The following is a 23040-nucleotide window of genomic DNA, read 5'->3' as shown; positions in this document are numbered from 1 at the left end:
GACTTTTTAAAGAACTACTACTGCTCTTGGTTCTGAGGATTCATCTGATACCTTACATATGAGAAGTCTGTGCTCTACCACTCAGCTAAACTCTGATCTCTAAAATTATTTTTACATAGATACATGACTTGGAAGAAAATTATAATGCATGGTCTAAGAGGTGGTACAGTGGATAAAGCATTGGATTCTCAGGCGTGAGGTCCCAAGTTCAGTGCCTTGTAGCACATGTTACCAGAGTGATGTCTGGTTCTTTCTTTCTCTCCTCCTATCTTTCTCATGAATAAATAAATAAATTCTTTAAAAAAAGAAAATTATAATGCTCCAAAGGTCTTAATATATGCTCTTAAAGGTAGATTTCATTCTGTGACTTGTTTCTTTTATTAGAGAATTCCCCTTGTTGATACACATATATCTATATGTCTTTAAATTTTTTTATTGTCTTTATTTATTGGGTAGAGACAGCCAGAAATCAAGAGGGAAGGGAGAGAGATTGAGAGATGTCTGCAGCCCTGCTTCACCACTTGTGAAGCTTTCCCGGTGCAGGTGGGGACCAGGGACTCGAACCTGGATCCTTGTGCACTGTAATCTGTGTGCCACTGCCCAGCCCCCATATCTATACTCCTTAACTATTGTATAATACTTCTTTGAATACATTTTATTTACCCTTCTCCTTGCTGATGAATTCAGGTTGTTTCCATTTTTTTTTGTCCTTATTACAAAACAGCGTTGTGATGAATAATACCGTGTAGATTCCCCTGTGTATATTTGTTTGTATGTGCTTGAGAATCAGACCTACAAGTAAGCTCGCTGTTTAGGTTGACTTAGTTGTACTCCAAGACACCTGCACCCATTATTGTCTTAAGTAGCTAAGCATGAATCATCTTTTTTCATGCTGACACATTTCCTTCCCCCCCTTCCTAATCTTATAGTTTCTTTATTTCTGCTATTATTGTATATAAAAATAACCCTTTTTCAATTTTCACCTTCCTCATTACTAGTGAGTTTGAGCAGCCTTTTATGTGTTTCGAGATGTTTTGAAATTTTTCTCCTGTGACTTGCTCTGTCATATGCTTTGCCAGTTACTTAATGGTTAATTGGTTTTTGTAACGCTGATCGGTGAGAATTCTGACATATTTTACAGCAATGACTGTTGTCTGCTATGTATGTTGTAATATCTTTTTTTTTTTTTTAACAGTTCCTGACTTCTCTTTTTATTTGGCTTATGGTGTTTTTTTATTATAGGGGCTTATTATTGTCAGAGGTAACACACACTTTCTTTAAGGTTTTTGTTTATTTTGCCTTAAGATTTCTTTATCACAAGACTGTACAAATACTTTAATGTCTCCTTCCAGTTTATTTCTTTTAATAATTTCACTTTTATTTCCTTCCATTGATTTTATAATAATGTTTATCTTTTATGTATAGTATGAACTAAGGCTTAAGACACTACTTATTCAAAATTATGAATATTTTATCATTATTAAAAAGCACTGCAATCATTTAGAAGCCACAGTTACTATTTTTTTTAAGTTTTTTTTTTTCTTTACTGGGGGATTAATGGCTTACAGTCAACAGTAAAATACAGTAGTTTGTACATGTGTAACATTTCTCAGTTTTCCATATAACATTTTAACCCCCACTCCTCCTTTTGTCCTCCTTTGCCATCATATTCCAGAACTGGAGCCCTTCCCCCACCCCAGTCTTTTACTTTGGTGCAATACACCAACTCTAGTCCAAATTCCACTTTATGTTTTCTGTTCTGTTCTTACTTTTCAACTTGTCTGTGAGTGAGATCATCCCATATTCATTCTTCTCTTTCTGACTTATCTCACTTAACATGATTCCTTTAAGCTCTATCCAAGATGGATTGAAAACGGTGAAATCACCATTTATAACAGCTGAGCAGTATTCCATTGTGTATATATATAATACAGTTTGCTCAGCCAGTCATCTGTTGTTTGATGCATGGGCTGCTTCCAGGTTTTGGCTTTTTTCCTTATACCTTTCAGCCCTCAATTTTAAGCATATTTTGTATTTTTTTATATAATTAAAAAAAATTTTTTTTCCCCTCCAGGGTTATTGCTGGGCTCGGTGCCTGCACCATGAATCCACCGCTCCTGGAGGTCATCCCCCCCCCCTTTTTTGTTGCCCTTGTTGTTGTAGCCTCATTGTGGTTAATATTATTGCCATTGTTGATGTTGTTCATTGTTGGATAGAACAGAGAAAAATGGAGAGAGGAGGGGAAGACAGAGAGGGGGAGAGAAAGATAGACACCTGCAGACCTGCCTCACCGCCTATGAAGCGACTCCCCTGCAGGTGGGGAGCCAGGGGCTCAAACCGGGATTTTTACTCCGGTCCTTGCGCTTCGCGCCACATGCGCTTAACCCACTGTGCCACCGCCCGACCCCCTGTAATTAAAATTTTAAGTTAACATCTTTGGAACATTTATCTTTGTGTTCAAAGTCTTGAGTGATCAAATGCACATTTTATGTTTTTACATAAGTTTTTTTAAGAAAGAAACTAGCTTTTATTATTCGTTAGACATAAAACTCTATGTATGTATGTAGTCTATTTTTGTTGATAGATACTATGTGTCTATGATAAAATAAAAGATTGATATTTTAATATTAGCTAAAACCATAGCTATTAGACTCTAAGGGATATGAGAATCATTTAGGTGGTCTTGTATAATGCAGGTTGCTGGGCCCCACCCTTAGAGTTTCAGATAGAGTTCAGAAGATCTGGGGTGGGTGTCTGGGAATTTTCATTTTAACTAGATTTCAGGTGTCGCTGATGTTGGTGATCTTTGGGCCATAGTTTAGCCCCCACTGGTGTGTAATAGTGGGAGTCATTGCTGACTACTTAATAGCTTGGGCAGATTTTATAGTTTTGGGGTCAAACCCCTACATTTCTGATTTTATTAATCTGACATGGGGCCTTAGAGATGGCATTAGCAAACATTCTCAGTTAATTTTAATCTTGTTGTCTGTCTCCTTACTGTTCCATAATGAAACTGTGAATTTTGCGGTTATCTGCTTCTTGTATCTGTTATTGTAGCCTTGGCTTTCTAAAAATGAATGTTTTTGTCTGTGTAGTACAGAAACCAGTGAGTAATGTTCTGTTGAAGTATTGATTACAATAATTTCATTTCATAATTTGCATATTCAAAGGTTTATGGTTTTAGGATCTCTTTTTGCTCTCAGTTTAGTTGCCATTTTCTTAATTAGTGCTTTATGGGTACTAATTAAACTCTGTTTAAAAGATTTGTCTGCCAGGCCTTCATGCTAGCACTCTGCCTTCAGTCTCATGCTGGTTAATATCTCTGTCATGGTACTTGAAAGAGTGTGTGCTGGCTACTTCTCATGTCTTGCTGTTATTGCTTCTCCTCTCAGTCTTGCTTTTTTCCACCAGAGAAGGTCACATTGGCTTGGCTGATTACATTTTCTAAAAAGGAGGTTGGCTATTGGATTGGGGCCAGCACTAGGCCTTTGTTCAATTTTTTTTTTTGGCTATGGCCAAAGTAACATTTGGTTGGTAGATCATTTAGCCTTTGTGAGATAAATCCTTAGAAAAGATCTCTGGGCACAGTCAGCGCAAGGAAGCTTCTTCTGAGGTGCCTGTAGGAGCCATCTAAGCAAAGTCCTTTCATGAGCAGTGTAGCCTCTAACTCTGTATAACATCTAGATGGGTAATGTCCACTATACAGTGTTGTGAAGATAATATGAACAACTATGTTTTGTTCATACATTATGCTGTTTTGGGGTGCCAGGGATCAAACCCAGTGTCTCTCACATGTGAAACATTTATTCTACCACCGAGGTATATCCCTGGCATAAATCCAATGAATATTATCTTGATATTTTTTTCCTCATTTCTTTGAATGATGGAGTAAGGCTTTACAGTGATCATGAGATGTGAAGCTTGGGGTTATATCATTTTATACTTAGGTATGAACTCTTTATTTTTAATTTACAAGATTTTTGTTATCAGTTATAGAGAATAATATAACAATACACATACAGATGTGTAAAAAAATCTTGTTACATTATCACACAAAACATATGAATGAAGTCCAGCCCTGAGTGGTGAAGCCCAGGTAAAAACAACAACAAAGAAACTGAATGTAACCCTTCTCCAAATAAAAATGAAAGGAATTTTGCATAAGAATGAGAATTTTTATTCCATTAAGTAAAGATAATAATTTTTTTCACACATTATGAGAATTTATTTAAAACAATTCTTTTTTTCCCATCAGAGTGAGACAACAGCGTTGCTCATTTAAGACATGAAGTGGTTCTGGTGCTGGGGATAGAAGTTGTGTAACTCTGGGGTCTCAAGCATGCAGGTCTGGTGCAGGACCACTATATACTTTCCCTAGCCCCTCTCCCCCCTTTTTTTGCAGATGTGTTTCCTGTTATTTCTTTTTTTTTTTTTTTTTTTAATTTATAAAAAGGAAACACTGACAAAATCATAGGCTAAGAGAGAGGGTACAACTCCATACAATTCCCACTGTCAGAACTCCGTGTCCCATCCCTTCCCCTGATAGCTTTCCTGTTCTTTACCCCTCGGGGAGTATGGACCCAGGGTCATTATCGATGCAGAAGATGGAAGGTCTGGCTTCTGTAATTGCTTCCCCGCTGAACATGGGAGTTGACAGGTCGATCTATACTCCCAGTCTGTCTCTCTCTTTCCCTAGTGGGGCAGGGATCTGGGGAAGTGGAGCTCCAGGACACATTGGTGGGGTTGTGTGTCCAGGGAAGTCTGGTTGGCTTCATGGTAGCATTTGGAACCTGGTGACTAAAAAGAGAGCTAACATATAAAGCCAGACAAGTTGTTTTCTAATCATGAATGTAAAGGCTGGAGTAGTGCAGATGAAGAGTTGGGGGCGGGGAATCTCCATTTTGTAGATAGCTGGTAGGCCTATTTTAGTTCTTTTCCAAAGGGCCTGTGATTATACTAGTGGTTCCCCCCCACCCCTGAGCCTGAAATCTGATATGCAGGTGGATCCAAGTTATTGTCTGGGGAGATGATGTCATGGTTGCAAAAAAGACCAGAAAGCTGGATCAGGGAAGAGAGTAGCTCCCAAATATGGGAAAGGTGTATAAGTATTGTTGACTGTAAACCTCATCAGTTTGATCTCATCTGGGATTCAGCTTAGAAGCCTATGTGACCTCTGCATCCTTGTAGGTCTGAGCTCACATTCTGTGGACATGAGTATGTATATTCCAAGCTGCCCTGATTTCAGGACCCATCTTCCCCAGGTGGAACATAGAATATGTTGTCCAGCGTCCGTTCAGAAGATGAACATTCTCTACTGTTACTGATCGTCGTTGAGGGCAAGGTCTTGTGGGGGTCCACAAAGGGGTCTATTGTGTTGTTCCTGATAGAGATGACCAGTAACAATGGAGAGAGGGATTTATTCAAGGTCTAGGCCCATCATGTCTGTTTGGGAATCTCAGGACTCCCCGACTAGGGCCCCAGGCGATGGGGTGGGCTGATAGTGACTGATAGTAAAAGAGGTTATTCTCATTGCTGAGGGGCTTACAGTTAGCATTAATGCATTCTTTGGAGGACAGAGCTACTTTCAGCTTTATTAAATTTTTGTGAGACTTTCCATGCTAACATTCAAATAGAAATTTTACTTTATCTAGTGCTAAAAGTAAAATGTTTTGATTTTTCTGGGTATGGGAGAGATGGAAAATGTCACTTGTCCATTTTGCATTTAAATAAAGTTAAAATTACCTGTAGTTTCTCTATCTTAGAATTCTTATTCTAATAGAATACACTTGCAGTTACTTTTAGTTATGCAGAATACTTTTCCTTCTGTTTAACCCTGACAGTGTCTATAGTTCTTAAACTTTTGAACGTAACAAAAAACTACAGGATGGGTTTAATGTAAATGAAACCCAGCAAACAGAAAAGGTAAGTAAGTAAGGCTCAGCACTCAAATGATGCCTAATATAACCAGTTAACAAGCTAGCATTCGTGTGTGTGTGTGTGTGTGTGTGTGTGTGTGTTTTAAAGATAGAGATGTGGGAGCCATTTTAGAGTATTAAGAATTTTTGAGCATTAACAGCAGTGATCCTGGTATTGTTTCTAAGGGTAGGCAGAGGAAAAACCAAGCTAAATATGATGCTGCAGAATCTACCAGCTAAGGTACGTGACACACTAAGAGAAAGGCGTCCACCGACTATTGTGAAGGGCCTACTGTGTGACAAAAAGGAAGTCAACAATTCATTCTATGGGGGAAAAGGAGACCAGAGAGAAGAGAACATTGCAGCTGAGTCAAACTGAGAGGCTGTTTATTCTGGGAACTGAGAATAGTAGTCTGTCATGATAGGATAGGTATTTGGGGAAGGTATAGGTAGAAAATGAAGCTTGGCAGGGAGATAAAGGACCCTGCATAAAGGATTAATCAAACCGAGAGCTACATAAGTTCCATGAGTTTCTAGATATCCATTCAGGTTGAGTGGGAGCAGAAGCCCTGCACTTTTTATACAGAAGTTTGATTTTTGTAAAAAAAATTTTATTTATAAAAAGGAAACTGACAAAAATCATAGTATAAGAGGGGTACAATTTCACACAATTCTCACCACCAGAACTCCATATCCCATCCCTTCGCTTGATAGCTTTCCTATTCTTTAAATTTTTTTTAAAATATAATTTTCATTTATAAAAAGGCAAAAACCATAGGATAAGGGGGGTATAACTCCACATAATTTCCACCACCAGAACTCCCTATACCATCCCCTCCCTTGATAGCTTTCCTATTCTTTATCCCTTTGAATGCATGGACCAAGGGACATTATGGGGTGCAGAAGGTGGAAGGTCTGGCTTCCCCACTGAACATGGGCATTGGCAGGTTGATCCATACTCCCAGCTTGTCTCTCTCTTTCCCTAGTTGAGCGGGGTTCTAAGGAAGCGGGGCTTCAGGACACATTGGTGGGGTTGTCTGTCCAGGGAAGTCAGGTTGGCATCATGGTAGCATCTGGAACCTGGTGGCTGAAAAATGAGTTAACATACAGAGCCAAACAAATTGTTGACTAATCATGAACCTAAAGGCTGGAATAGTTCTTATGAAGAGCTGGAGGGTCTCTGTTTTGTAGATAGTTAGTAGACCTATTTTAGTTATATTCCAAAGGGCCCATAACTATACTAGTTTTTTTTTTCCTGAACCTGACATCTGATATGATTTAGGGTCCTGTGTGCCTCTCTCTCAGGTGAGGGTGTATGGTTTTCATACTCTAGGAACAATAAAGTGTTAAAACAAAAACTTTCCCTCTCTCTCTCTCTCTCACACACACACACACACACACACACACAAATACTCCTTAGGGAATGTGGTATTTATCTGCTTTAGACCTAAAAAAAAAAAAAAATCAGTGGAACCAGTCTTAAGAAAGATTGTTATGATGAGAAGTTAAAAATGGACGAGTAGGGAAAATACTGTAGTCATGAAGAGCAGTGAAGCACTTACTACAGGTACCTCAGAGGAAAAGAAAGATAAAGGCATAAGCCAAAGTACAGGCCTTGGAGAGGGGAGTAGGAACCACACCGTCCAGATACGGGTGATTTCCTGACTTGGTGACCATTAACTGAAGCAGGTAGTGCAGGGTAAATATCCTTTGGAGAATGGGGAAGTTAGTGGGTTCACTGGTGGGTCTATTTTGTTTAAAGTGCAGTTTCATCTGAGAGGAGATAGAAGAAAGGTGGGGTTGGAAAGAAAACTACAAGTTGGTTGATCCCTGGAGAATATGAGCATTCATGTGCTATGGGGTAGTCAGCAAAAAGGGGAAAATAGGCCTCTCTAGAGAAGTCAGAGAACAGTGTTCTAGAGGCCAATAAAGAGTTCCAGAGGGGTGCGTGCGTGCGTGCGTGCGTATCTCGGGGCACTAGTTAGTCAGTGACTTTCAAGAAAGCTGGTAGAATGAAGAACTGTGAAAGACTATTGAATTTGGCTTGTGAAAGGAAATACAGGAGTTAATAATTATAGAAAACAAAATTTCAGTAGAGTGATGGGGCAAGAAGTAAAATATACTGTTCTCAGTAGTGAGGCATACATCTATAAAATCCAGTTGGCTGAAAAAAGTTTGGAGGTAGAGTGAAGGAGCATGGAGGTAAAGCATCTGTGTAAGAAAGGGGGTGGTGGTGGTTATTTGAAGAGATGAGAAGGTTAAAGGAACAGAGGAGAAATGTTCACAGAGTCAGGTTCTGGAGAAAGTGATAGGAGACTAGTATGCCCAGGCTACTCACTGGGTAAGTCTTAGAAAACAGTAGAAATGCTTCCTTCCTGGAGACAGAGTGGCTTATGTGGAGGGGTCATGTCTGTTTCTGTGTTCTATGTTCCTGATCATGTGTGTGTCAGGGGAGGTCAGGGACTGAGAACTTGAAAGGGAGGAGTAAATGTTTTGGGGATAAAGAGTAGAGTCAATTAATTATAAAAGGTAACTGGTTAGCCAAGAGAGCCAACCCCGTACCCTTTTTTGTCAAAATGCACAGATAATATGACACTTGTTTTTGCTGAAAGCTGATTATTTTCACAGCAACCTATTAGTTACCACCATGTGAAGGATTAGATTAATCTATTGGGTTTTCTATGTTTTTTTCCTTCTATGCATAAGTGCATCATTGTGACTTTTTCGGCAACCCAATATATGCTTATTTGAATTTTTTTTCAGTGATTTTTTTTTTGGGGGGGAGTAGAGAATTTGAATGTGGAAAATTATTGATCAGGTGTTGGCTATCAAAAGGGAGGGGCAAGTAGAATGCATGTGAGTGTGTATGTGGAGCTTGGTTAGGGCCCCACTTCCTGGTTGGGAGTTGCCTGTCTTTTATATCCTCACATGGTGGAGGGGGTGAGGTCACTGAGTCCCACTGGTGAGAACTTTTATTTCTTAGTTACCTCCTAAAGGTCCCAGCTCCTAATACCATAACAACGAGTGTTGAGATTTCAGCACATGTATTTGTGGTGGTGGTAGGGGTGCCTGTTCATGAATTTAGTACGTAGCAAGGTATTGTGATTGGGTAAGACCCATAGAGGCTTGTTTCTCTAAGTGATACAGAAACAGCTGAAACAGGCAGCATGCCGGTTAAAAGTATAGGCTTAGGCTCCTAGGAGAAACCAAAAACCTGAAGTGAAATGACAGATCTCAAGTGATTTGATTTGGTTTATTTAAAAGAAAGGGAAATAAATGAAAGGAGTTCAAGCAATCCTCAGAAAATCCAGATGGCCACAGATTGACTCTCAAAAATCTTTGCAGCCAAACAAGACTCAGTGAAGTATCTTGTATTGTCACTTGCTAGAGATGTCAGTTCCTGTCATGGGCTCTCACATCTGGAGACTTGGATCTGGTCCTAGTGCCCCTAAACTCAGAAGCTTCTGATACCATTTATGTTGAAAAACACTTCTGTCCTGTTCATGTCTTCTTGAGTGTATCTGGTCATGTGACCGCTCCTTTCTGCTGAGGTGGTTGGAATGGGTTGTAACTTCTTTTCCTGAGAGACTTACACAGTGGGATGTTCAAAGAAGTGAACTGTGTTCAGGTAAAGATGCTTGACCACATATATAACCTGTAGACATTACCTGACAAAGGAACTCTGAGGATCGGGCCCACTAACCTACCTCCATCCTCAACAGGCTTATCTGGTTATTTGAGCCACTCCACCAAATTAGCAACCTGTTTTTACCAGGAGACCAGATTAGGAAGAAAATGATATATAGCAGAGGGAACTTGAAGTCAGAACTGACTGACTTTCAACTGACACAGCTGGTCAGCTTCAGGTGAATGTGACAGTCAGTATGTCGATGTAGAACTGGCACATTTCAAAGATGGCACACAGGGGAGGAGAGGCTGGTGAACATGGCTGAATACTAGAAAGTGGTATTGTTGAGCGGGAGCCACCATGTCATGGCAGGTTTCCAGAATGAATCTGGGGACCCCAGATATCAGGCAACACAAATTTTATTTAGAAAAAAAAGGCATAGCTCACATACAGACTGCAAAGGGTATTGGGTAAAAAGAAAAAGCAACTTTCTGGCCTATTTTTTTTATATCCCAACCAGTCTACCTAGAATGAAATGTTTGTTAGTTTGTTTAAATGACCCGGTTATTTTTTGTTGGATTTGTCCTCAAGGGTATGTCTCTTTCTTTTAAGACTCAGTCGCCTTTTTCCTTCCTTTCTTCCTTCCTTTTTTTTTTCATATTTATTTATTCCCTTTTGTTGCCCTTGTTGTTTTATTGTTGTAGTTATTATTGATGTCGTCGTTGTTGTTGGATAGGACAGAGAGAAATGGAGAGAGGAGGGGAAGACAGAAAGGAGGAGAGAAAGACACCTTCAGACCTGCTTCACCACCTGTGAAGCAACTCCCCTGCCGGTAGGGAGCCGGGAGCTCAAACCAGGATCCTTATGCAGGTCCTTGCACTTTGCTTTGTGCCACCTGCACTTAATCAGATGCACTACCACCTGACTCCTGCATTTTTCCTTTTTAAGGTCTTGCCTACTCTCTTTTTCCATTCTAGAATTTTATCACCCTGGAATTTTGTAGACCCTAATTCTGGGCCTGATAATGCACCTGGTTAAGCTCTCACATTACAGTTTGCAAGGACTGTTCAAGCCCCTGGTCCCCACATGCAGAGGGACAGCTTCACGAGTGGTGAACAGGGCTTCAGGTGTCTCTCTGTCTCTTTCCCTCTATCTCCCGCTCCCTTCTCAATTTCTCTCTGTCTCTATCCAGTAACAAATAAATAAAAAAGTAAAAGTCCTAAAATAACCATTAAAAAGTATATATATATATATATATATATATATATATATATATACTTTTAAATACATATAATATATATATTAGAGCCAGAAATGCAGAGGAAAGAGGGAGATAGGAAAAGAAAGAGAGACTGCTACAGCACTGCTTCACCTTTTTGGGTGACCAGGTGGGGACTAGGGCTTGAACACGAGTCCTTACACATTGTAACATGTGCTTTCTACTGGGCACACCAACACTCGGCCCCTGGCAACTTAAATTTGTTATTAAATATTTTTTTAATATTTATTTTATTTATTTATTCCCTTTTGTTGCCCTTTTTTTATTGTTGTAGTTATTATTGTTGTTGTCGTTGTTGGATAGGACAGAGAGAAATGGAGAGAGGAGGGGAAGACAGAGAGGAGGAGAGAAAGATAGACACCTGCAGACCTGCTTCACCACCTGTGAAGCGACTCCCCTGCAGGTGGGGAGCCGGGGTTCGAACCGGGATCCTTATGCCGGTCCTTGTACTTTGTGCCACCTGCGCTTAACCCGCTGCGCTACAGCCCGACTCCCGGCAACTTAAATTTGTAATGTCCACGTCTTGCTCTGATTTTTCCCCTCACATCATGACTGGTAGTAGTAAATGTCCAAAAGATCCTTTTGTAAAAGGAGGACATAAATAATTTTAATAATATGCAGTTACAATTGCTGGCTATTTTTGTTTATTCTTGGCTCTAAAATTATAAACCAGGAAAGTGGAGTACCTTTTACATTTATAGTCTGAAAGGAAGAATATCGTTTAGGATGGGACCCAAGAGGCATGGGATTCTAGATAAACCACTGAGGTGTGTATGATATATGCAGATTACTTGCCATAGAATGATTCCAGAAAACACATTTGACAAGGTAGGAAGATATCTAGAATACTGTATTTTCTTGATGGGATGCATTATTCACTTTACAACATCTTTGGAGGAACAAGGAAGTAAAATGTTATGTACGGGCATTGTAGGGGAAATTCTCATGTCAGATAACTCAAATATTGATGAATGGGTTTTAGAACTGAGGAGAACCAGTAGTAGTGGTTGTGGATATGACTTTAAAGGAGATTGTCAGCTCAACAGTGATTTAGATGGGCATGATGAGGCCTCCAGGGTGAATCAAAGGTTTATTTTATGGATTTCATTCCAAGCTGGAAACAGATAGCAAAACTGTTAGAGAAGGTCACAGTTAATTCAGAATAAGGCAAGAGAGATCTTCAGGCAAATGAGGGAAATGGACCTTAAGAATTTTGTACTGTTCCCAGACCATTTGTGTATTGTTCCTTAGCTCCTGGGCTAAGTAAAAAATTAGTAAAGGCATGGACCTCTTGGAATATACCTAAAATAGACTTCCTAGCTTTTTCCAACATGAAGACCTCAAATGTCAGTTGCTATACTTATACCTTTAGGTTCCTGATTACCAAACAGCTTGTTATGCTTTGTATCTTAATGCCCTTCAGCCACCAAGTTGCAGATGCTCTACCATCACACTAACTGGACTTCCCTGGGCAGATGACCTCACCGATAAGTCCTGGAGCCCCATCTTCCCAGAGCCCTACCCTACTAGAGAAAGATAGAAATAGGCTGGGAGTATGGATCAACCTGTCAATGGCCATGTCCAGTGGAGAAGCAGTTACAGAAGCCAGACATCTCACCTTCTGCTCCCCATAAAAATCTTTGCTCCATACTCCCAGGGGGTTAAAGAATAGGGAAACCTCCTATGGAGGGGAGGGGATAGGGAACTCTAGTGGTGGGAATTATACCCACTTATACCACAATCTTCTCAATCATTATTAGATCACTAAAAAAAAAAAAAGGCATCAGAAAAAATAAAGAATTGTGTATTGTGACCAGAATTAAAGGCTAAGAACTTGGTTCTATATGGGTGGCTGTTTTTTGGATCATCTTTTTTGTGGGGCACTATCGGCACTAATATTAAATAAAGGTGGTTGTTAGTTTTTGATGGAGGCAAGGAAGGGAGCTATAGCTAGGAAAGAGAGAGAATATGAGTCAGACACAATTGGTTCTGTCTGATTCTGATTCTCTAGATTGGTTCTGTCTGAGAGCAGAATCAGTTCTGCCATCCTTACTTGAGTTCTGCCTGTGCCCAAGCATTGTACTTGACACTGGGACATGTGACTAAACCACTCAGTGTTTGGAATAGTTGAGTGACGAATCCTTTGTGTAAACAGAGGTTGTAAAATTCCAGAAATAGAGACATGGAAGGCAGTCCTTGTAGATGGCCAGCTCAGCTCTAGCAGTGACTTTTAAGGGGGACCAGTGGAACACTGAAGAAATAGGACTCGGCAGCTGTACTCAGATGGCAGCACAGAGGGCGGGGGAAGGAATGTGTCACCATACAGTAACACTTGCTTTCTGACATCGGAGAATTCACCTCATGGGATATTTCTAGAGGGGAATTTAGACCTTTCTATGGCAATGTCATCATATGTGGGACTTTATACATTTGCTACTCTGAAGCCAACGCAGTATCAAAAGCCAGAGTACTCACAATTGGGTATGAAATACTAAAAAATGAAATTTGTAGACACCAGACTGAGGAGAAAGGCAAATCTTTGGCTAGAGATGATATGTCTTAAATTTTATTTGAGATATAGGAAAATATTATATATAAATGTATATTTAAATATGAATATTCATGTGCATCGGATATTTATTATACTAAATGTATTTTTAAGAGCTGAAGTAATAGCTAATGGGTACAGCACATGTCTTGCAAACTTGAGTCCCTGAGTTTGATCCCTGGCACTAGATAAAATGGTGGGGGAACTGCCCTAGTTGGTTTTTGCCACTTTTTCATTAGAAACAAATAATAAAAGATTACATTTTAATAGGAAGAAAAAAAATAACCAGGGGCTGGGTGGTAGCACAGTGGGTTAAGTGCACATGGCTCGAAGCGCAAGGATCGGCACCCGTTTGAGCCCCAGATCCTCACCTGCAGGGGGGTCATTTCACAGGAAATGAAGCAGGTCTGCAGGTGTCTTTCTCTCCCCCTCTCTGTCTTCCCCTCCTGTCTCCATTACTCTCTGTCCTATCCAACAACAACGACAGCAATAACAACAACAACAATGATAAACAACAAAGGCAACAAAAGAAAAAAAAATAAAAGCCTCCAGGATCAGTGGATTCATAGAGCAGGCACCGAGTCCCAGCGATAACCCTTTGGAAGAAAAAAAGAAAACAAACAAAAACCAGTATCCTTCTTTACATGAAGGGCAAGTATCTTCACATTGAAACATTTGAACATGTTCTCAGGTGATACCTGAAGGGTGGTCTCAGGTGTGAAAAAGATGAAAACGGCTTTGATGTATACAGTGTGTGTGTGTGTGTGTGGGGGGGGGTGAGGCGGGGTTGGATCATTCCTTCACCAATCACCAAGTTACCGTGACCGATTCTATTGAGAAGAGCTCAGAAAACATCACCACCTACTGGACTGCCCGGCACTTCTTTGTAACTGCTCTCTATAACATGCCCTTTCCCTGCCTTTCCCTAATACCACCTTCACTCCTGCACCTTGTAGTTTTTATTTCCTAATCACACTTTCACCATGCCCATGTGATGCTGATGCCTGTTTTGTAGACTTGTTTTCCATCTCCCCACCTCCACCTCCACCTTCATAGTGATGTCATTATTACTCCTAGCATGACAGCCTCATGCCATGGGGTCACTTTGACTGTCTGCCAGCAAGATAGCAGGAGTTCAGAGCGAAGGGTAATAAACACAGAGAAATAACAGTAGGGGACTCTGAAGATTGTGGGTGGGCTTGGAGCAGCCAGGAGGAGGGGAAATTTGAGCGCCTCAGACATGGGGGACAGTAAGGGAGAGATACCGCAGGCCCTGCCTTTTGAGAAGGAAAACACAAGGACTATCTCTTAATTTACCAGCACATGTGTATTCTCAATGAAGACTAAACTGCAGATGATAAATGAGAAAACTGCGGACAACAGTGATAATTACAAATGTTGAAACAATAAAGCAGGGAAACAAGGCGAAAATTCAGTTGAGTAGTGCTCACAGAATACCGGCTCCTGTTCCTTCTGTGAACTGCTTATTATTTAGCCTAATTACGATCATTTTAGCAACCAGGCATACTGTGAAATGCATCAAATTTGTTCCTGTGAGTTTTATTTGACTACTGTGCTAGATTCTGTTTTTGTCAGCTATACATCATAGTTTGTATTTTTATTGACTGATCAATCTTGAAGTTGTTCAGCCCTTTCTCTTCACATGGGTAGGTTGCACTTTCCTTTAGGTAAATCTGACCTTTCTGAGATAAGCTTTATTTTGCCTATCTTGCTGCAGGAACTGGTGCATAGATGGTTGTAAAGGGCCACATTGTCAGCAGAGCATGCAAACATTGGAAAACTGTGAATTTCTTCCTAGTTGAAGCAGAGGCATTTGTATTTGTTTCAAAATAATTTTTCAGTTTGCTTCAGTGGTTAGTGGGAATTACTCATGTTCCTGTCAGGAAAGAGAGGTGTTGTGGAAGGTCTTTATAGTGTAGACTAGAAGAGAGGACAGGAACCTCCTTGAGAGAGGGGTATGTGTGTTGTTTTTTTGTGAAGTCATGGCCACTGAAGGTTTAAATCTGAAATGGGAAACCTCACATTGTTGATTTGTATTTTAAAAGATGTTAGGAAGAACTTCTGTTTTGATCAGGTAAATGGAAATGACTTTTCATCCACGGTTATTTCTGTTTTATAGTATACCTTTGAAAAACTATTACTATCAATAAATACACCTCTGATAATAACATGTGTTCATTTATTTGGAGGGTGGGTGTTCTAGAAACCTGTAGCTTTTCAGTCTCGTCTATCAAGGGGGTGTATGGAATGTTCAAAGTAAGTTTTTCAAATTGTGTTTTCAGTTTGTCTCCTAAGTAATGTTAGACAAATAGATGGCAGTAACTCTGACTGACATGGACGGACCGCACAGACCTTTGCAGGTGGCACTGCCCCACCTTCTTTTTCACCTAATGATTCTACCCAGCTCGGGCCAGGCATTGTCATCTTTTTTACTTTTAACTTTTTAAAAGTTTTCATTTATTTATTGCATTGTCATCTTCTTTGCATATAAGAAAACTGAAGCACAAAGAAGTTAAATGATTTCCTTAATAGACCAAAACTGATATTCAGTTTCCACTCTGCTTATTGAACTTCTTTTTTCCCCTTCTTTGTTATCATTGGAGCTCAGTGCTTGTACAGTGTCACTGTTCTCAGCTGCTATTTTTTTCTCCTTTTGTTTAAAGGGTGGAAGACAGAGAGAAAGGCCTAAGTAGAAGGAAAGACACCACAGCAACATTTCACTGCCTGTGAAAGTTTCTTCCTGAAGGCAGTCTATTTATTTACAAAATGGAAACACTGACAAGACCATAGGATAAGAGGGGTATAATTCCCACCACCAGAGCTCCGTATTCCATCCCCTCCTCTAATAGCTTTCCTATATCCTTTATCCCTCTGGGAGTATGGACCCAGGGTCATTATGGGGTGCAGAAGGTGGAAGGTCTGGCTTCTGTAATTGCTTCCCTGCTGACCATGGGCGTTGACAGGTCAATCCATACTCCCAGCCTGTCTCTCTCTTTCCCTAGTGGGGTGGGGTCCTGGGGAAGTGGGGCTCCAGGGCACATTGGTGGGGTTGTCCACCCAGGTAAGTCAGGTTGACATCATGGTAGCATCTGGAACCTGATGGCTAAAAAAAGAGTTAACATAAGCCAAACAAATTGTTGACTAATCATGAACCTAAAGGCTAGAATATTGCAGATGAAGATTTGGGGTCTCCATTTTGGAAATAGCTAGTAGGTCGGTTTCAAGTATATTCCAAAGTCCCATGACCTTATTAGTTTTTGCCTGAGCCTGACATCTTATATGCAGGTGGACCCAAGTTATTGTCTGGGGAGATGATGTCATGGCTGGAAAAAGTGCTAGAAAACTGAATCAGGGAAGAGAGTAACTCCCAAATATGGGAAAGTGTATATTGTTGACTGTAACCCCCATCGATTTGACATGGATTCCCATATTCAGCATAGGAGCCTATATAACCTTTGCATCCCTGTAGGTCCGAACTCGCATTCTGTGATCATCAGCAGGAACATTCCGAGTTGCACCAATCTCAGGACCCATCTTCTTCAGGTGGTAGATAGAATATGTTATCCAACCCCCTTTCGTAGGATGGAACATTCCCTACCATTGTTGATCCACATCTAGGGCAAGGTCCTATGGGGGCCCCCCAAAGGGGTCCATTATGTTGTTCCTGATGGAGATGACCAGTGACAGTGGAGAGAGGGATCTATTTGAGGTCTAGGCTCATCATGTTTGTGTGGGAATCCCAGGACTCCCCGACTAGGACCCCAGCTGATGGGGTGCCTGCAGGCACTCTTATGTGGTAGCCAAGAGTTTGCATCCAAGTCCTTGGTACATGATCATGAGTGCACTCTGCCAGATGAACTGTCACCCTCCTGTTTATTTAACTTTCTTTTCACCACTAGGCTTACTGCTTTGCTGGCTGTGGTACCTGCACAATGACTCCAGTGCTCCTGGCTGCAACTCTTTTCTTTATTCTTAGAAAGTAAGAGACAGAGAGAGCTAGCACAAGAGAGAAACAGAAACAGAGAGACACCTGAAGCATAGCTCCAATGTTTGGGAAATTTGCCCTTGCAGGCAGAGATGGGGGCTTGAATCCTGCTCCTTGTGCGTGATCATGTGTGTGCATTCCGCCAGGTGTGCCATCTCCAGGCCCCTGTTTAACTTTTAAGCTCTGTGTTATTATGTCTATTCCACTGACCGTTGAAATTTCAAACACTTGAATAATTGCTAAATTGCAGTAATACGCTAACGTGTAGTGACATGCAAACATCTTCCAGAGAATAGTAAAACATTGTGTATTAAAAGTAAAAAGTTTAGAAAATTTAATTTTCTTTGGTTCAAAAACATAAACTTATCCATTTACGTTTAGGAACCTTTTAACTTCAGTGACCATATGGTTTATAGCTCTAATTAAGAGTTAAGGAGATGATGTTATTTGATAACAAGAATAAACTGTGCTGTTTTGGGAACTAAATTATACTACTACCCTGTTGATTGTTGTTGTCTTTTTTCACCTGTGAAAACAAATTATATTCAAGCTAATCGTCACATGTCTGGCCTTCTAGGGGGATTCCTCAATGTCAATGTGAGTGAAATCAGTTTTGATGAAATTCATCACCTTTTCTCCAAGGATTTAGATATTGAACCAGGAGGTCACTGGAGGCCAAAAGATTGCAAACCCAGGTGGAAGGTAGGTTTAATTTTTTAATAAGTCTTCATGTGCTTAAGGTAGTCACAGTTCAAATGTGATTTAATAGTGTTACTTTTATGAAATCTTTAGCCACACCTCTGCACATAGAAAAATAAATGCTCTTGGGAGTCGGGCGGTAGCACAGCGGGTTAAGTGCAGGTGGTGCAAAGCACAAGGACCGGCATAAGAATCCCGGTTCGAGCCCCTGGCTCTCCACCCGTAGGGGAGTCACTTTACAGGCAGTGAAGCAGGTCTGCAGGTGTCTATCTTTCTCTCCCCCTCACTGCCTCCCCCTTCTCTCTCCATTTGTCTCTGTCCTATTCAACACAACAACATCAATAATAACAACAATAATAACTACGACAATAAAACAACAAGGGAAACAGGAGGGAATAAATATTTTTTAAAAATCTTTAAAAAAAGAAGAAAAGAAAAAAAAATGCTCCTGTATTCAGTATCTTGGCAAGCCTGGTAGAAAATACCTCACTTGAAATAGAGACGTAGACAGATTTCTTCTATTCTTTTTTGTTTGGAAGAGGCTACGAGTTCTCTGCCTCCTGCAGGTCTCTCCACTGATGATGGACACCTACAAAGTCTGGCCAAATCATGAAATTGGTGAGGGCTCCTGGAAGGTTATTTATAACTTGATTTCTAGCTGTATCTAGCACTGGCACTGTGAAGTTCTGTTCTTTGGAGTTCTAGAATTCTGAGAAAACCACTTAAGTGTCATTGTGAGGCACAGAAAGGAGAACTGTGGAGTTTGCATTTCTGTCCAAGAAACAGCATATGCTGATATTTTTTTACCACATCAGAATTAATTATTTTTTAAATTCGGGTAGTATTGTACTTTAAAATCAAATTTTCCTGATGAATCCTTTTTTTTTTTAAAGATTTTATTTATTAATGAGAAAAATAGGAGAGAGAGAGAGAGAGAGAGAGAGAGAGAGAAAGAATCAGACATCACTTTGCTACATGTGCTCCCGGGGACTGAACTCAGCACCTCATGCTTGAGAGTCTAGAGCCTTAGCCACTGCGCCACCTCCCGGACCACTCCTGAATGAATTCTTAATTTATTTTGTTTGAAAAAATCTACAAACAAGAGGGTGAGCCTGCCTCTGCTGCTTAAAAAAAAAAAAACTATTAACCCTGTGAAGAAGGTTAATAAGTGCTTATTTGTGTGCCATTATATTTTGGTAGGAAGGAACATTTAATTTTTAATGAAAGCTACAAGTGATTGAATAAGATGCTTTGTCCTCAAAGATGTTATATTCAATCTAGAACTGACTTTAAATTTCTCTTGTAAAGTGTTAGTACTTGCAGAAATATAATTACTTTGGTGCTGAGAAAAAAAACCCTCACTGCTGGGAAGAACTGTAGTCTGTTAAACTTGTGATAAAAACCTTCTGACTTGTGATAAAAGCCCTTTGTCAACTAGGCTGTGAACTCTTCTGTTCAGACATGTGAGTTACTGACCTCTGTATCCCTAACACACAGCATATTATTATTGATAAGCAATAAGCAGTTTTGTTGAATTGAGTGTATGAGACATGTCTTTTGGCATTTGCCACAGAATATTAAATAACATCTGGGCTTTTACCACTATACTGTTTATATGGATTTAATATAATTTTAAATATTTATTTATTCCCTTTTGTTGCCCTTGTTGTTTTATTGTTGTAATTATTATTGTTATTGATGTCGTCATTGTTGGATAGGACAGAGAGAAATGGAGAGAGGTGGGGAAGACAGAGAGGAGGAGAGAAAGATAGACACCTGCAGACCTGCTTCACCGCCTGTGAAGCGACTCCCCTGCAGGTGGGGAGCCGGGGCTTGAACTGGGATCCTTACACTGGTCCTTGCGCTTGGCACATGTGCTTAACCCGCTGCACTACTGCCCGACTCCCCTAATATAATATTTAAAAAAAAGCTTTATATGTTATAATTGTAGTAAGCTATTTCCCAGATCATATTCAATTAACTAAAGAACATTTTTTAAAATAGTACCTGATTTTCTGTTTTCTTTATTGTTATTATATTTATTTATTGGATAGAGCCAGCCAGAAACTGAGAGAGAAGAGGGAGACAGTGTGTGTGTGTGAAAGAGAGAGAGAGAGAGAGAGAGAGAGAGAGACCTGCAGCATTGCTTCACTGCTTGTGAAGTTTTCTCCCTGTAGGTGGGGCCTGGGGGCTTGAACCCAGCTCCTGGCACACTATAATATGTACATTCAACCAGGTGTGCCACCACCTGGCCCCACTAAGGAACATTTTATATTCCATTGTTAATTTCCTCATGTTTGTGTATAAAATATGGCCCACTTTCACCTTTAAAAAAGTTTTAGACAAGTAAATTATTTTTCTCATTTAAGTGATGAATGTATGTCAAATGCTAATTAAGAAAACATATGAGTCACAGGGACTATGAGACTATATGTTCTTTAGATAGAAATTGGCATAAACTTCAGTTTTTTCGTTTTTAAAACCTAGTAGTAGTTATTTATAACAAAAGTTTCAGGTGCTTAACCTTTTCTAAATCAGTACTGGTTGTGTTCATTTGTTTCATCTGCCATATGAGTGGGATCATCTGATGCTAATCTTTCTTCATCTGACTTGTTTCCTGAGAACTATACACTCCAGCCAGTTCTACTCCTGTTGTTGCAAATGGCAGGATTTGATGTTTTTAAATAGCTGAGTAATATTCCATTGTAATACCTCATTTTTTGTGGTACTGTGCAAGCATTGCAGCCTTCTGAAACTTTCTAACAGTACTGCATTGAGCAAGTCTATTGGCACATTAAAATTATTACTGATTTAATATTGATTTAAAAAGTATAAGATAGGGGGTCGGGCGGTAGCGCAGCAGGTTAAGTGCATGTGGCGCAAAGCACAAGGACTGGCCTAAGGATCCCGGTTTGAGCCCCCGGCTCCCCACCTGCAGGGGAGTCGCTTCACAGGCAGTGAAGCAGGTCTGCAGGTGTCTCTCTTTCTCTCCCCTTCTCTGTCTTTCCCTCCTCTCTCCATTTCTGTCTGTCTTATACAACAACGAACATCATCAACAATAACAATAATAACCACAACAAGGCTACAACAACAAGGGCAACAAAAGGGGGAAAAATGGCCTCCAGGAGCGGTGGATTCATGGTGCAGGCACTGAGCCCCAGCAATAACATTGGAGACAGAAAAAAGTATAAGATAACAGGAATATAATTCCATACATTTTTCCCACCACCAGAGTTCTGTGTCCCCATTCCCTCCATTGGGAGCTGCAGTAGTTCTCCCTAGATCAGAGAAATGGATTGACTATTATTTCTATATCTAGTTTATATTTTTATATATTTGTCCATTTTTTTCTCTGGTCCTGCCTGCTCTTCATTTCTAAGTCACACCTGCTACTTCTGAGTGTCCTTTCTTCTCCCCACCTGCCCCACCCCCTTTTCTCTCCAGGGGTCCTGGTTGGACTGGACCTAATCATCTTCCCCTAACATTTATCCCTCTGGGAGTGTGGACCAAAATTCTTTATGGGCTGCAGAAGGTGGGAGGTCTAGTTTCTTTAACTGATTCTCCAATGTATATGAGTATTGGCAGGTCAGTCCACACCCCCAGCCTATTTCTATCTTTTGCTAGTCGGGTAGGGCTCTAGAGAGTTGAGATTCTGGGACACATTGGTGAGGTTGTCTTGTTGGCACTTTTTTTTTTCTTTTCTTTTCAGTAGCTTTGATGCTAGTTCAGTCCCCTGGTTCTCACATGGGTCCTTGCACATGGTAGCTTGTGTGTTTTACCAGCTTTGCCACTTCTCAGCCCCATTTAGAATGTTTTAATTGAAGCTTGTATGTGTGACAGGCCAATCTAGAGCTGTGTCTCTGAGGGACACCGTAGCTACCAATGTAGCTTCTGCTTGAAGTTTGAAAATAGGATGGGCAGAAACTTAGCAGGGAAAATGTATGTAGTAGACACTTTCCTTGTTAATTTGTGGTATATATAAGAGAAGATAAGAAAGAAAAACAGGCACATCAGCTCTGAAATTAGGCGCTTTACAGTGGGAAGAAAATGAATGGGGTAATTTTGCTTGAACACAAGGTGATAAGGAGACATTCACGGAGATAAAGATGGTTATATATATATAGTCGGGATATAATGACCAGATGCGCTCTATCTGCACTGGAGATATATCAACAGGAAAGTGGTTCAGACAGTAAATTAGGGTGCATATAAGGGAGGATGTCCTGAAACAAAGAAAGGCTGTTAAGCCTCAGAATATTACAGAACTCTCATATCTTTTTGTAGACAATACATGACATACTACTGAGAATGTCTTTCTACGGGCATACGAAGGACCATTTCGAATGAACTGTGATCTGGTTTAGTGTATTTTAATAAAAACTTTGCTTTAGGCATATTATTCAAAATTCTTGATAGCTGTCTCCTTAAAATATGGACATTTATTTACTTGCTGACAAAATGAAAGTTTAGTTTAACTTGAGCTAAACATTTTAGCTCAGATTTGCCAAAACACTGGTAATTCCTTTCTCCTCAAAACTTTCAGTTTCCATATTACTAGGTTATAAAAAGAACTCAATATTTTAAATGCTTCAAGAAATCACTGTATAATGTCCTGTGCCTTTGTCCTTGTTAGTGTGTGTTCAGCTCATCACTCAGCTTACCATAGGCTCTTTTCAGTAAGTACTCTATAGCTGTTCAATAGCTTCTTTTAGATAGTGATTAATATAGCTTAGTTGCTTTATTAATCCATTATGTTCTAGGGAGCCAGTTTGTAGCCACATTGAAAACAGGGAGGATAAGATCTCATACCTTTCTTTAACCTTTCCTGGTGCTTTCTAATACCAGAAATAAATCGAGATATCCCTGAATTGCTTTATACTGAATTGAAAATTGTTGAATTGGCCAAGTGTTGATATTTCTTTTATTTAATTTTATCTTTTCTACAGAGCACTGCTCAGTCTGGTT

General features: G+C 40.1%; 1 protein-coding gene across 3 annotated transcripts in view; it reads left to right on the top strand.

Annotated features, from left to right (window-relative positions):
* Window positions 1-23040, top strand: part of B4GALT6 (beta-1,4-galactosyltransferase 6) — a 78591-nt gene that overhangs the window by 32602 nt on the left and 22949 nt on the right. For all 3 annotated transcript variants that reach the window (XM_060173661.1, XM_007520928.3, XM_007520927.3), the window contains one exon: window positions 17954-18078. In XM_060173661.1, coding sequence (XP_060029644.1) covers window positions 17954-18078 — 125 coding nt within the window. The remainder of the gene's footprint in view (window positions 1-17953; window positions 18079-23040) is intronic.

This window comes from Erinaceus europaeus, chromosome 15 (assembly GCF_950295315.1).
Source record: "Erinaceus europaeus chromosome 15, mEriEur2.1, whole genome shotgun sequence".
NCBI classification, from domain to species: Eukaryota; Metazoa; Chordata; class Mammalia; order Eulipotyphla; family Erinaceidae; genus Erinaceus; species Erinaceus europaeus.
Note: the sequence above shows the minus strand (reverse complement) of the source record. Positions and strands in the feature narration are given on the sequence as shown.